We start from the raw sequence: 12,491 nt of genomic DNA on the forward strand, positions 1-12,491 counted from the left end.
TTTTGAGGGCGGTGGGTGGCATGTGGCTCTGATTAGCAAAGAGCTGGCAACCGACGCATCGTTGGACTAAGTCCTGAGCATCCGCCCGGGCTGTCGGCCAATAAAATCTTGTACGGAAGGCCTTACCTACTAGTGCCCGAGCTGCAGCGTGGTGCCCGTCGAGTCCGGCATGAATTTCAGCCAGGAGATTCCGCCCCTCCTCTTCGGAGATACACCTTTGAAGGACTCCGGTTGTGCTTTTCTTATAAAGTTCTCCCTCATGGACCTTGTAGGCTTTAGATCGCCGAACTATGCAGCGGGCCTCATTTTGGTCTTCGGGAAGTTCCTGCCGAATTAAGTAGGCTAGGAATGGTTCTGTCCACGGGGCAATTACTGCCATTATTTCGTGAGCTGAGGGTGTTATTTCGTTGGCTGAGCCGCCGATTGTGTCAGAATGGTCTGAGTTTGGTGATGCAGCTGGCTTCGGATTGTGATTTCCGGACTCCTCTTCCCATAACACGGATGGCTTGAAGAGCCGTTCCAGGAAGATGTTTGGAGGGACAGCGTCTCGTTTCGCGCCGATGCGTGCTAACACGTCTGCTGCCTGGTTATTATCCCGAGCTACATGGTGGAATTCGAGTCCTTCGAACCGAGCTGACATTTTTAGGACGGCGTTGCGGTAAGCTGCCATTTTTGGATCTTTGGCATCAAAGTCTCCATTTACTTGGGATATTGCGAGGTTTGAATCCCCGCGCACCTCTAGGCGTTGAATGCCCATGGAGATTGCCATCCGGAGGCCATGTAGAAGGGCCTCGTATTCGGCTGCGTTATTGGAGTCCATGTACATTATTTAAAGTACGTATTGGATTGTGTCTCCAGTTGGGGACGTCAGGACGACGCCAGCCCCCAAGCCAGCCAACATTTTGGATCCGTCGATGCATGATCCAATTGGAGTATGCACCGTACTCTTTAGGGAGTTCGGCTTCGGTCCATTCGGCGATGAAGTCGGCCAGAACCTGTGATTTTATAGCTCACCGTGGTTTATAGGTTATGTCAAATGGTAAGAGCTCAATAGCCCATTTTGCAATCCTGCCCGTTGCGTCGCGATTGTTGATAATATCGTTGAGAGGTACTTCGGAGGCCACCGTTATGGAACACTCTTGAAAGTAGTGTCGCAACTTCCGGGATGCCATGAACACCGCATATGCTATCTTTTGATAATGTGGGTACCGGGACTTGCATGGAGTTAGAACAGTGGATACGTAGTACACTGGTTTTTGAAGAGGGAATCTGTGCCCTTCTGTCTCTCGCTCGACGCCGAGTATGGCGCTGACAACTTGATGTGTTGCTGCGATATATAATAACATAGGTTCGCCCAGGTTGGGCGCGGCCAGGACCGGATTTGTTGCCAGTATGGCCTTTATTTCTTCGAGTCCGGCTGTGGCAACATCCATCCATTCGAAATGTTCGGTGCGCCGGAGGAGGCGGTAAAGGGGCAAAGCCTTTTCTCCCAAACGGGAGATGAAGCGGCTTAAGGCCGCTACGCATCCGGTTAGTTTTTGTATTTGCTTGAGGTCTTTTGGAATATCCAATTGTGACAGAGCTCGGATTTTGGCCGGGTTTGCTTCAATTCCTCTACCAGATACGATGAAGCCCAAGAGCTTTCCGGCTGGTACGCCGAAGACGCATTTTTCCGGATTGAGCTTAATGTCATATGCTCGGAGGTTGTCGAATGTCACCCTCAAGTCTTCTACCAGAGTTTCGACGTGTTTGGTCTTGACGACCACATCGTCTACGTATGCCTCTACTGTTTTGCCTATCTGGGTAGCCAGACATGTTTGAATCATGCGCTGATATGTTGTGCCGGCGTTTTTGAGTCCGAAGGGCATTGTGTTGAAGCAGAATGGCCCATATGGAGTAATGAATGCCGTTGCAGCCTGGTCTTTCTCCGCCATCTTGATTTGATGGTATCCGGAGTATGCGTCGAGGAAGCACAATGAATCGTGCCATGCGGTAGCATCGATGATTTGGTCGATGCGAGGGAGGGGGAAAGGGTCCTTTGGACAGGCCTTGTTAAGGTCTTTAAAATCGACGCAGAGGCGCTAGGATTTGTCCTTTTTTGGTACCATTACTAGATTGGCTAGCCAGTCCGGATGTTTTATATCTCTGATGAATCCGGCTTCTAAGAGTTTGGCTAGCTCTTCTCCCATTGCCTGTCTTTTGGGTTCGGAAATCGCCGAAGAGCTTGTTTGACCGGCTTGAATCCTTTTAGGATGTTTAGGCTGTGCTTTGCCATCCTGCGTGGGATTCCTGGCATGTCTGAAGGGTGCCAGGAAAAAATGTCCCAATTTTCCCGAAGGAATTCTCGTAGTGCGGCTTCGACATCAGGACTTAATTGTGCCCCAATGGAGGCCGTCTTTGTGGGGTCCGTTGGATGGACCTGAAATTTGACTATTTCGTCTGCTGGTTTAAAAGAGGTGGACTTGGACGTCTTATCGAGTATTACACCGTCCCTATCCACCGTAGAGCGCAGCGTAGTTAGTTCCTCTGCCGCTAGGGCTTCGGACAATGCCTCTAGGGCCAGTGGGGCTGTCTTATTTTCAGCGCGGAGTGCTGTATCTGGATCGCTGGCAAGAGTGATTATCCCATTGGGTCCGGGCATTTTGAGCTTCATGTACCGGTAGTGGGGTATAGCTTGGAAGATTGTGAATGCATCTCGCCCTAACAAAGCGTGATATCCGTTGCCGAATGGGGCCACATGGAACGTGACCTCCTCGGACCTGTAATTGTTCGGTGAGCCGAACACTACATCTAGTGTGATTTTTCCTGTGCAGCGTACTTCTCGACTAGGGATTATCCCTTTGAAGGTTGTGCTGCTTCGCTCAATGCGGCTCCAGTCAATATCCATTTTTGAAGGGTTTCCTCGTAGATGAGGTTTAATCCGCTGCCGCCATCCATGAGTACCTTGGTAAGGCGAAAGCCGTCCACTATCGGACTGAGGACCAATGCGGCTGGTGCTCTAGCTGTTCGGAATTTAGGTTCGTCGCTGGCGTTGAAGGTGATAGCCGTGTTACTCCATGGATTTGCTGTTGCTACTTGGTAGACTTCGGCGAGGCCGCGGATTGTTCGTTTTCGCATGTTATTTGATGTGAAAGTCTCGAAGACTGCTAATACCGTACCGGTACTGCTGGGCTGTTTGCCCGGGGCTAAAAATCCTTCGCCACTTTTCGCCACCTGCGTAGTATCCAACATGCTCGAAGGCTGTGTGTTGGAGTGGCGCCCTCCGTACTGTGGATTTTGCAGGGTCCGTTGAGCCAGCCCTCCAGTATGATTCCATGCCCTTTAGGGGGTCTTTGCTTTTTGGTTTTTAACCCAGGTGCTTGAGTATGGCGCACCCTTTTACTTCGGACTAGGGTTGTGGTCAAGGCCGGACTGTCCCAAAACCTAGTTTCGGTGTTCCTGGCACTCTCTACTGCACAGTATTTTTGTACGATAGTCGCTAGGTCGATGAAGCGTGTAACTTCGCGACGACTTATGGCGTTCATGATTCCCTTGTCCATGCAATTGTTGCAGAAAATTGAAATCGCGCTTTCTTCGCAGCAGTCATTTATCCTGTTCATAACCAGGAGGAATCTGGCCCAGTAATGATGTACTGTTTCATCGGGCTCTTGCCGTATTCGAGATAGATCGCTTATGTTTGGGTGGGCGGGTGGAATCAAGTTCGGAACCCCGCCCGATCTGAGGCTCAAAGGCCAAGAAGTTTCTTGATTTGGAAGCTTGACTTGCTGGATGCTTTCCAACGAATCTAGTCCGATGCCTGACTCTAAGTTCAGTATTTGATTAGCGTCCGTCCCTTCGCGGGAATCCGGCTTGAAGGGATCGGGAATCCGGACATAGTTGGTTTCCAACATAGAAGAAGGGTTGCCGCATTGTTCCTCTACCACGACAACATGGTGGGAGGCCTGAGGAGAGTTAATCTCTCTCAGATCGGGTTTAAGCCCAATCTGATCGTAGTCTGTGGCGACTCCCAGGGCGGCGATGCGATCCAAGAGCTCATTCACAGAGGAGAGTTCGATCGGATCTAACTGCTTGGCGAATTCCGGGCTGACGTGAAGATCGCTTTTGATGACCTGAGAGGTTATCGTCGGAGCGGTGGCCGAACAGGCGGTCATAAGAAAACCACCTAGCCGGACAGTTTGGCCGGCGGCCAAAGCTCTCTTGACGACGGTACCGTCTTTAAAGACGGGAGAAGGCATCCTTCCTGATCGCGACGACACAGAGGAACTCTCAATGAAAGCACCAATGTCGGTGTCAAAACTGGCGGATCTCGGGTAGGGGGTCCCGAACTGTGCGTCTAGGCGGATGGTAACAGGAGACGAGGGACACGATGTTTTTACCCAGGTTCGGGCCCTCTTGATGGAGGTAAAACCCTACGTCCTGCTTGATTAATATTGATGATGTGGGTTACAAGAGTAGATCTACCATGAGATCAAGGAAGCTAAACCCTAGAAGCTAGCCTATGGTATGATTGTTGTTCGTCCTATGGACTAAAGCCATCCGGTTTATATAGACACCGGAGAGGGCTAGGGTTACACAAAGTCGGTTACGAAGGTAGGAGATCTACATATTCGTATCGCCAAGCTTGCCTTCCACGCCAAGGAAAGTCCCATCCGGACACGGGACGAAGTCTTCAATCTTGTATCTTCATAGTCTTGGAGTCCGGCCGATGATGATAGTTCGGCTATCCGGACATCCCCTAGTCCAGGACTCCCTCAATCAACACGTCGCAACTCTACCTAGGCTCAACAGAGAGTCCAGCACGCCTGTCTACATCCTAAGCGTGCAAGGGTCTTGGGCCCATCGCCCTTTGCACTCTTGCACGTTGCGAACGCGGCCGGTGAGCAGATCTAAGCCCCTTATACAAGCGCAGGCGTTCCATTCCAACCCTGGGTGCGCCACTCAGTCGCTGATGTCTAAAGAGCTTTAGCTGATACTACGACGCCGAGTGCCCATAATTGTCCCCGCGTGGTGGTTAGTGCGTATAGGCCAAAAGACCAACTTGGATCAAATACCCAATCTCGTTAAGCGTGTTATTAAGAAATAACCACGGACCCGACCAGGGACCAGGCCCACCTCTCTCCTAGGTGTCTCAACCTGCCTTGTCGCTCCGCCACAAAGATCCACTCAGAGGGCCGTCGGGAAACATGTTCTTTCAGCCCCCATTCTGTGAATCACTTGCGGGTACTCTATGAGCTGACCCGAGATAGTCACCACATTGTATCATGTATAATAGTATAGTATAAATATACCCGTGATCTCCTCCCGAAGTGATCACAACATGATAGTATATCATGGCAGACAGACAAGAATATAGCGCCACTAATGGAATACTAGCATCCTATACTAAGCATTTAGGAATGCAGGTAAAGGTATCAACAGTGATAACAAAGACAGGCTATGCAACAGTATAGTATCAAATCGATAAGAAGTGACAGCTACACTACTCTAATTCAAGCAGTAGAGAGAAGGAATAGGCGGTATCGGGATGATCAAGGGGGTTTTGCTTGCCTGGAAGCTTTGCCCAGAAGCAGGGTCGTCAGGAGTGTAGTCGACGTCAGGAGCAACGGCGTCAGTCTCAGTGTCTAATGGAGAGAAGAGGGGGAAGAAACAACGAATAACATGCAAATAGATGCATGACGATGCATGACATGACAATAAGCGGTGCTAGGTGTGACCTAACATGGTACTAGGTGATACTGGCGAAGGGGGAAAACATCCGGGAAAGTATTCCCGGTGTTAGGCATTTTCGGACAAATGAAAAAAAGGGGAACGGCTCCATGTTCGGTATGCTAGGGGCATGTGACAGATGCACGAAGTGTGTATTCAGAATTGTCATGTTTTTCTGAGCAACTTTCATGTATAAAGTATTTTCATCTGAGCTACAGATTTATTCTATATTCATTTTCAGAGTTTTAATCAATTTCTGGAATTAACAGAATGAATTTAATTTACAATTCATGTATTGTGTCAGCATCACGCCATCAATCAACAGGGATGTTGACTAGTCAACCTGACATGTGGGACCCACTGTCATAGTCACATTAACATGATTAATAGATTAATTAGGTAATTAAGTTAAATTAGCTAAGTTAATTAATTTACTAATTATTTATTTAATTAAACATTTTATTTATTTTTTATTTTTTATTTTTGTTTTTCTTTTCTTTTTTTGTTTTTCATTTCTACAGGGCAGTGAGCCCCTGTGGTCAGTGGCCCAAGGCCACCGGGCGATTGTTAACGGGCAAACGGGTGTGGGCGCCCGTGCGCGCGCCTGAGGCCACCAGGGGGCTCAGGCCAGGGAGGGCGCGGCCGTGGCAGAGTGGAGGCGGGGCGGCGGGCGCCAGAGGCGACGCACAGGACAGAGGCGGCGGGCGGCGCGGCGCACAGGGAAGAGGCGCAGGGCGAGGTCAGGCGGGGCCGCGGCAAGACGGACACATGGGGCTACGGCGTGGAGCAGCAGCAGAGAGAGGAAGGAGTGGCCGGGGCGCCAGGGCGCGCAGGCCAACAGTAGCCAAGCAGCAGCAATCCAAGGCGTAGGCGGTGAGGGGGGTCTGGGGCCGAAGTGAGCGAGGGGAGCACGACACTAGCGCAGGCTGGTGTAGTGGCACAGAGCGGGGAGGCAAGTAGGGCACGCAGCATCGGGGGCGAGGCGATGCAGAGCGCGGGAGGCAGCGAGCTGCGGGCAAGGGAGCGCGGGAGCGCGGGCTGGGGTGAGGCGTGCGCCGCGGTTACCTTCGTGGCCTACAGAGGGGGGACAGGGAGAAGGGGTCGGGGTTCCTCACCCTCCGAGCAGGGGATCAGGGGCGGCGAGGCATGGAGAAGCTGCTCGAGGAGGGGGACAAGGAGGCGACGGGGCAGTCCCGGCAAGGTCCACGGGCGGCGGCGAACGGCGATGGGGTCGGGGCGTGTCGACCCGATCCAGATTGGGATCGGGAGAAGGGGGAGTGCGAGGGGGAGTGGGGGTGGTTCGGCCTAGCTTAGGGTTTTTGGGAGGGGTTATGTAAGCCGGGGGGAGCTGGGCCGGCCTGGTGTAGTGGCCAGCTGGGCCGAGGGGTTCTTTTTATTTATTTTTGTTTTGTTTTCCTTTTTTATTTACTTTTCTGTCTTTATTTTATTTTTATTTATTATATTTTCATAAAGTATAATATTAGCTCCTAATTTGTATTTATAATTATACCATTGCCACATTAAATTGGGCAACCAATTAAAATAGTTTAATATTTTATACATTATAAAAGTTATTTATTTAATGGTTTTAGCTGCTTCTTTATTTACGTTGGAGCATTTAAACATTTTACAAAAAATGTGGTTTTTCACCAATATTATTTATGAATTATTTGCCACAGTTTGTACTTTTTAGTTTTGACATTTGAAAACTTTTATTGTCTGACTTCATTTTAAATTTGAATTTCGGATCGGTTTTGAATCAACACGAGATTAATAACAGTAACAGCGGTGACATGGCATCATTAGTAGAGGGTTACTATAGCTTAATTATTCGAGCGTTATAATGCCCTCTCCACATCCTTTTTAGCTCCTTATCTTTGGGCAAAGTGCGTTCTTTTCTGACCAACTGGCTCAGAGATGATCTTTTCGAAGGTAGCCCACAGAGGATATATACCGTCAACCAGATAGTAGCTCATGTTGTACTCATGCCCATTGATAGTATAGTTGTAAGGAGGAGCTTGTCCTTCAGTCAACCTAGCAAACAATGGATACTGTTGCAGCACATTGATGATATTGTGAGACCCGGGCATGTGAAAGAAGGCGTGCCAAATACAGAGGTCCTATGATCCAACTACTTCAAGAATGATGGTGGGCTTCTTAACATGGCCCTGGTATTGTCATTGAAGATCTTTTGGGCATTTCTCACATCTCAAGTGCATGCAATCAAGAGATCCGAGCATTCCTGGCCATCCTCTTGCTTCCAAAAGTGCCATGAGCCGTTCCATGTGTGTGATAATTGATTCTCTCAAGTATTGAGGTCCAAATACATCGAACGTCAAAGTAGCAAATCTGACCATTGCGTCTCTGCATGTGCTCTCAGACATCCGGGAGGTACTCACCCCATAAATTTATAGTCATACCATATGCAAGCATCCGCAATGCAGCCCTGCAATTTTGATAATCAGAGAATCCAATTCTTACTATGGCATGCTTCTTCAAGATGAAGTAGTTATCATAGTATCGCAGGAGGAAAAAAATGTCCGGATGTGGTTTTGGGTGGGCCGGGGGCGTCAAAGTGGCGGCGGTCTGGACCCCGTAAAGTCCCCTTTGCCAAAAAACAAATACGAGGACGCTCACTCAGGCCAACTCCATCGCGCGACCCCATCTTGTTCGGGTGCGTCCGTTTGGGGTAGAACGGACAAATAGCGCGGCCCAACGCGCGGCCCCAAACGGAAAAATGTCTGGATTCCGTCTGTTTTCGACCCATCCTCGGGCCCAAACTTGCGCCGAGTTTGGGGTGAAACAGACATCGCGCGGACGGGCTCGCCGCACGCCCTTGTCCCCCCGTGGCCCGCGTGTCGGGGACAGAAGTAATCCCATTCGATTCCAACGCCTCCACCCCCTCTCCCGCCCCGCCCCGCCGACGGCGCCGCCGTTATTCTCCGGCCGCCTCCTCACTGCGCAGCCCCCAGCCGTCCATAGCAAACCACGTCTCGACATGGCCGCCACCACGCTCGCGCTTTCGCCGTAGTTTAGGCCATTGATCGGAGGAGGTTTGGCCGTCGCCGTCGTAGCCGGCGGCAAAGTGGATACAACCGCAGGCGACGTACCACGGCCACGGCAGCTTCCGACGAGTGCTATAGAGCGGCCAGTAGTCGGCTGCCAACCACCCCTGCATGAAGGTGATCATCACGGCCTCTTTGCCACCACGACCGCAAGGTGTTCGACACTTTTCCCACAAAGGTATGGACAGTGGTGATGAGTTTTTCTTCCACCACTTCATTTGTTCATCAGACGATTCATCATCGGATGATGAAGATCTTGTGGTGGCTGCACTGGTGGTTCACGACCACATTCAACGGTAGCTTCCTCGGTACAGGGGGTCACTCCCGGGGGGCTGTGCTCCCAATCTGAACCGCAATAGGGAGAGAGGCCACGCCCTACTCTATACCGATTACTTTGCGAACACCCCGCTCTTCAAGCCGGATAAATTCCGTCGGTGTTTTCGTATGGCAAGGCATGTGTTCAATCGTATCCAAGAGGGAGTGGTTGCTCATGACCCATACTTCGAGTGCAAGACGGATGCCCTTGGCAAGCTTGGATTCTCCTCTTACCAGAAATGCACCGCAGCCATCCGCATGCTTGCATATGGAATTCCAGGCGATCTGGTGAATGAGTATGTGTGTATGAGTGAGACAACATGTCTGATGTCAATGTACAAGTTCTGCCAGGCTGTGATCGAGGTGTTTGGCCCTGAGTACTTGAGGCAGCCAACTGTCGCTGATATAGAGAGATTGTTGGCGACCAACGCAGCTAGAGGCTTTCTAGGCATGCTTGGCAGCATAGATTGTATGCACTGGGAGTGGAAGAACTGTCCATTTGCTTGGTAGGGCCAGTACAAGGGGCATGTCAAAGCGTGCATTGTCATATTAGAAGCGGTGGCTTCGCAGGATCTTTGGATATGGCATTCTTTCTTCGGCATGGCAGGTTCTCACAATGATATCAACGTGCTGCAGCGTTCTCCAGTCTTCGCAAGGCTTGCAGAAGGCCACTCCCCACCTGTCAACTTTGAGATCAACGGCCACCAGTACAACAAGGGATACTATCTAGCAGATGGTATATATCATCAGTGGTCAACTTTTGTGAAGACAATCTCGAACCCCCAAGGCGAGAAGAGAAAGAGATTTGTCCAAATGCAAGAGAATGCTAGAAAGGATGTGGAACGTGTTTTTTGTGTGCTTCAATCCCGATGGGGTATCGTTTGAAACCCTGCACTGTCATGGGATGAAAGGAAGTTTTGGGAGGTGATGACTGCTTGTGTGATCATGCACAACATGATCGTCGAGGACGAGCGTGATGACAGTATTTTCGACTAAGGATTTGATTATTAAGGTGAAAATGTTGAGCCCCTGCACCAAGAACCGGCCACGTTTGAACAGTTTGTCCAGTTCCATCATGAGCTGCGTGATTGACATACTCATTTGGATCTTCAAAATGACTTGGTTGAGCATGCGTGGGATCACATTGGCAACCAATAGATGTATTGGTTCATTTTATGTTCATTCAAGACAATTTCGATTTGGTTGTAAAATATTTTAGTAGAGACAATTTTGATGGGTTGTAAAACTATTTTTATTTTCTAACAATTAATATTTAGACGTACAAACTTTTTTATATGAAAATATGGGCATTTTAACCCTGGCTGACAGGATGGGGCAAACGGATGCGGCCGTGCGCTGGACGCACGACCACCGCATTTCAGGACAGGCCCGGACACGATTCCATTGTCTTACCCAAACGGACATAATTCAGACAAAACGAACGTCCGTTTGGAGTCGCGCATTGGAGTTAGCCTCACGTGAAATGATGATTGATGACGAACTGCATCCGGACAGCGCGGTCCGGACTCGTTTGCGGACGACGCACGAGCAGCCGACGTGGGCACCTCATTTTCACGAAGTCACGCGGCGGTGTCTGTCCAACGCTGAAATGAATGCCAAACACGAGCATACGGGCTAAAAAAACATGCGTGTCGTCTCCCTGCGCCGCGGCACCAGGGCCCCCGCCATGCCGTGCCAGCTTCGCGCTCACGCCCGTCCACCACAGTTCTACGCCCTCTGCATCCCGTCAGTTTGACAGTTACCGTTGCCTGAGCACAGAACTTACCGAGCGACCAGCCATCACGCATAGATATATCCACACTGCATCACACTTCCTCTGACAAAAGCACTGACCCTTCCCGCACCGTCTCAAGAGTCAAGAACACTCTCCCTCCATAGACTTCGAAACCAACAAGGCGCACGCCGGAAACTCCTCATGGCCGACGAGAAAGAAGCCGACTCGCTGCAGCCGCCGTCCAAGCAGCCCCGCCTCTCCTCCGCCGACTCGAACGCCGGTACGTGCAGCCACACCAGGAAAGCTGTAAGAGCAAGCGGCTTGTGTTCACCTGAAGATGTTGAGTTGTTCGATGTGTTGTTGTTGCCTTGTAGGGGCGGTGACGACGGCGGTCTCGTCGCCGCTGGGTCTTGGCCTCGGCCTGGGGCTCGGCGGCGATAGCCGTGGCGAGCAGCAGGCCTTCGAAGCACGGGCAGCCGCGGCGGCGGCGAAATCGGCGCTGACGTTCATGCAGCAGCAGGAGCTGGAGCACCAGGTGCTCATCTACCGCTACTTCGCGGCGGGTGCGCCCGTGCCGGTGCACCTCGTGCTCCCCATCTGGAAGAGCGTCTCCGCCTCCTCCTTCGGCCCGCACCGCTTCCCCTCCCGTACGTTTCCTATGCCACCTCGATATCCTGTAGTGTCGGTGGATTGTTAGATGAGCCGTTCGTCGTCTTTGAATGGCAGTGATTGGGCTGGGGAGCCTGTGCTTCGACTACCGGAGCAGCATGGAGCCGGAGCCCGGGCGGTGCCGCCGCACGGACGGCAAGAAGTGGCGGTGCTCCCGCGACGTGGTGCAGGGGCACAAGTACTGCGAGCGGCACGTCCACCGGGGCCGCGGCCGTTCAAGAAAGCCTGTGGAAGGAGCCTCCGCAGCCCCGGCGCACAGCGGCAGCCCCACCACAGCCCCGCCCCGCGCCATCGGCTTCTCCCCCGCCGGCATCCTCCACGCCACCCACAGCGCCACCTGAGGCCGACGGCCTCGTCCCATTCCCACCGCGTCCGTCCGTCGGTCATGGCGCGTGGGCGTGGGGGCAAAATCGTGCAGAAACGAAATCCGCAGGGATTTTGTCGCGCCGTGTAACTTTTTCTTGGGCAGCTTTTCAAACTATAAACCTGCTGAGTTCGATGGCATGCGTCCCTGCTGGTTGCTGTGCGTGCGCCTGTGACACAAGTGTGGCAGGCAGGCGATTATTTTTCTCGTCGTGTTGGGTTGTGGGGGTCGTGCCGCGGTGGCGGGGTGGCCGGGGGGGAGTGGTTTCTTCTGGGGCTCCGCTCGGGGACAGTCCGCAGGGCTGTAGCTTTGCATGCACTGACTTGTGTCAGAAGACGGTGGCTCGGGCAGAGTGAGGCATTGGATGCTGCACTCTGGCCTTGGCGTGGCGCAGTGGCCCCGCGGCCCAACGCAGAGTGCCGCGCCGCACCGTCTAGCTCCCTTTGCCGCATGGGAACGGCCATTGGTGAATCCCTGATTTGTACTGGCCTTCGGATAACGCGGGTTAAGAACTGGGACATCCAGCATTTGGCACGGCAGGATCTCATGTTCTCTTGGCATCCAGGGCATCTCCAACGGGTTACCTGCATTACCTTAACCAGGGCTGCTTGGTGCAAATTTGGCCCGTTTAGTTTCT

The 12,491-nt window shown here is 51.9% G+C and overlaps 1 protein-coding gene across 1 annotated transcript; it reads left to right on the forward strand.

Annotated features, from left to right (window-relative positions):
• Positions 1-10,897: 10,897 nt before the first annotated feature.
• Positions 10,898-11,994, forward strand: LOC119325325 (growth-regulating factor 10-like). Its single transcript, XM_037599069.1, has 3 exons — positions 10,898-11,101; positions 11,196-11,468; positions 11,548-11,994. The coding sequence occupies exons 1-3, from the start codon at positions 11,023-11,025 to the stop codon at positions 11,829-11,831; spliced, it is 636 nt and encodes a 211-aa protein (XP_037454966.1). The 5' UTR covers positions 10,898-11,022; the 3' UTR covers positions 11,832-11,994.
• Positions 11,995-12,491: the final 497 nt, after the last annotated feature.

This window comes from Triticum dicoccoides, chromosome 6B (assembly GCF_002162155.2).
Source record: "Triticum dicoccoides isolate Atlit2015 ecotype Zavitan chromosome 6B, WEW_v2.0, whole genome shotgun sequence".
Classification (NCBI taxonomy): domain Eukaryota; kingdom Viridiplantae; phylum Streptophyta; class Magnoliopsida; order Poales; family Poaceae; genus Triticum; species Triticum dicoccoides.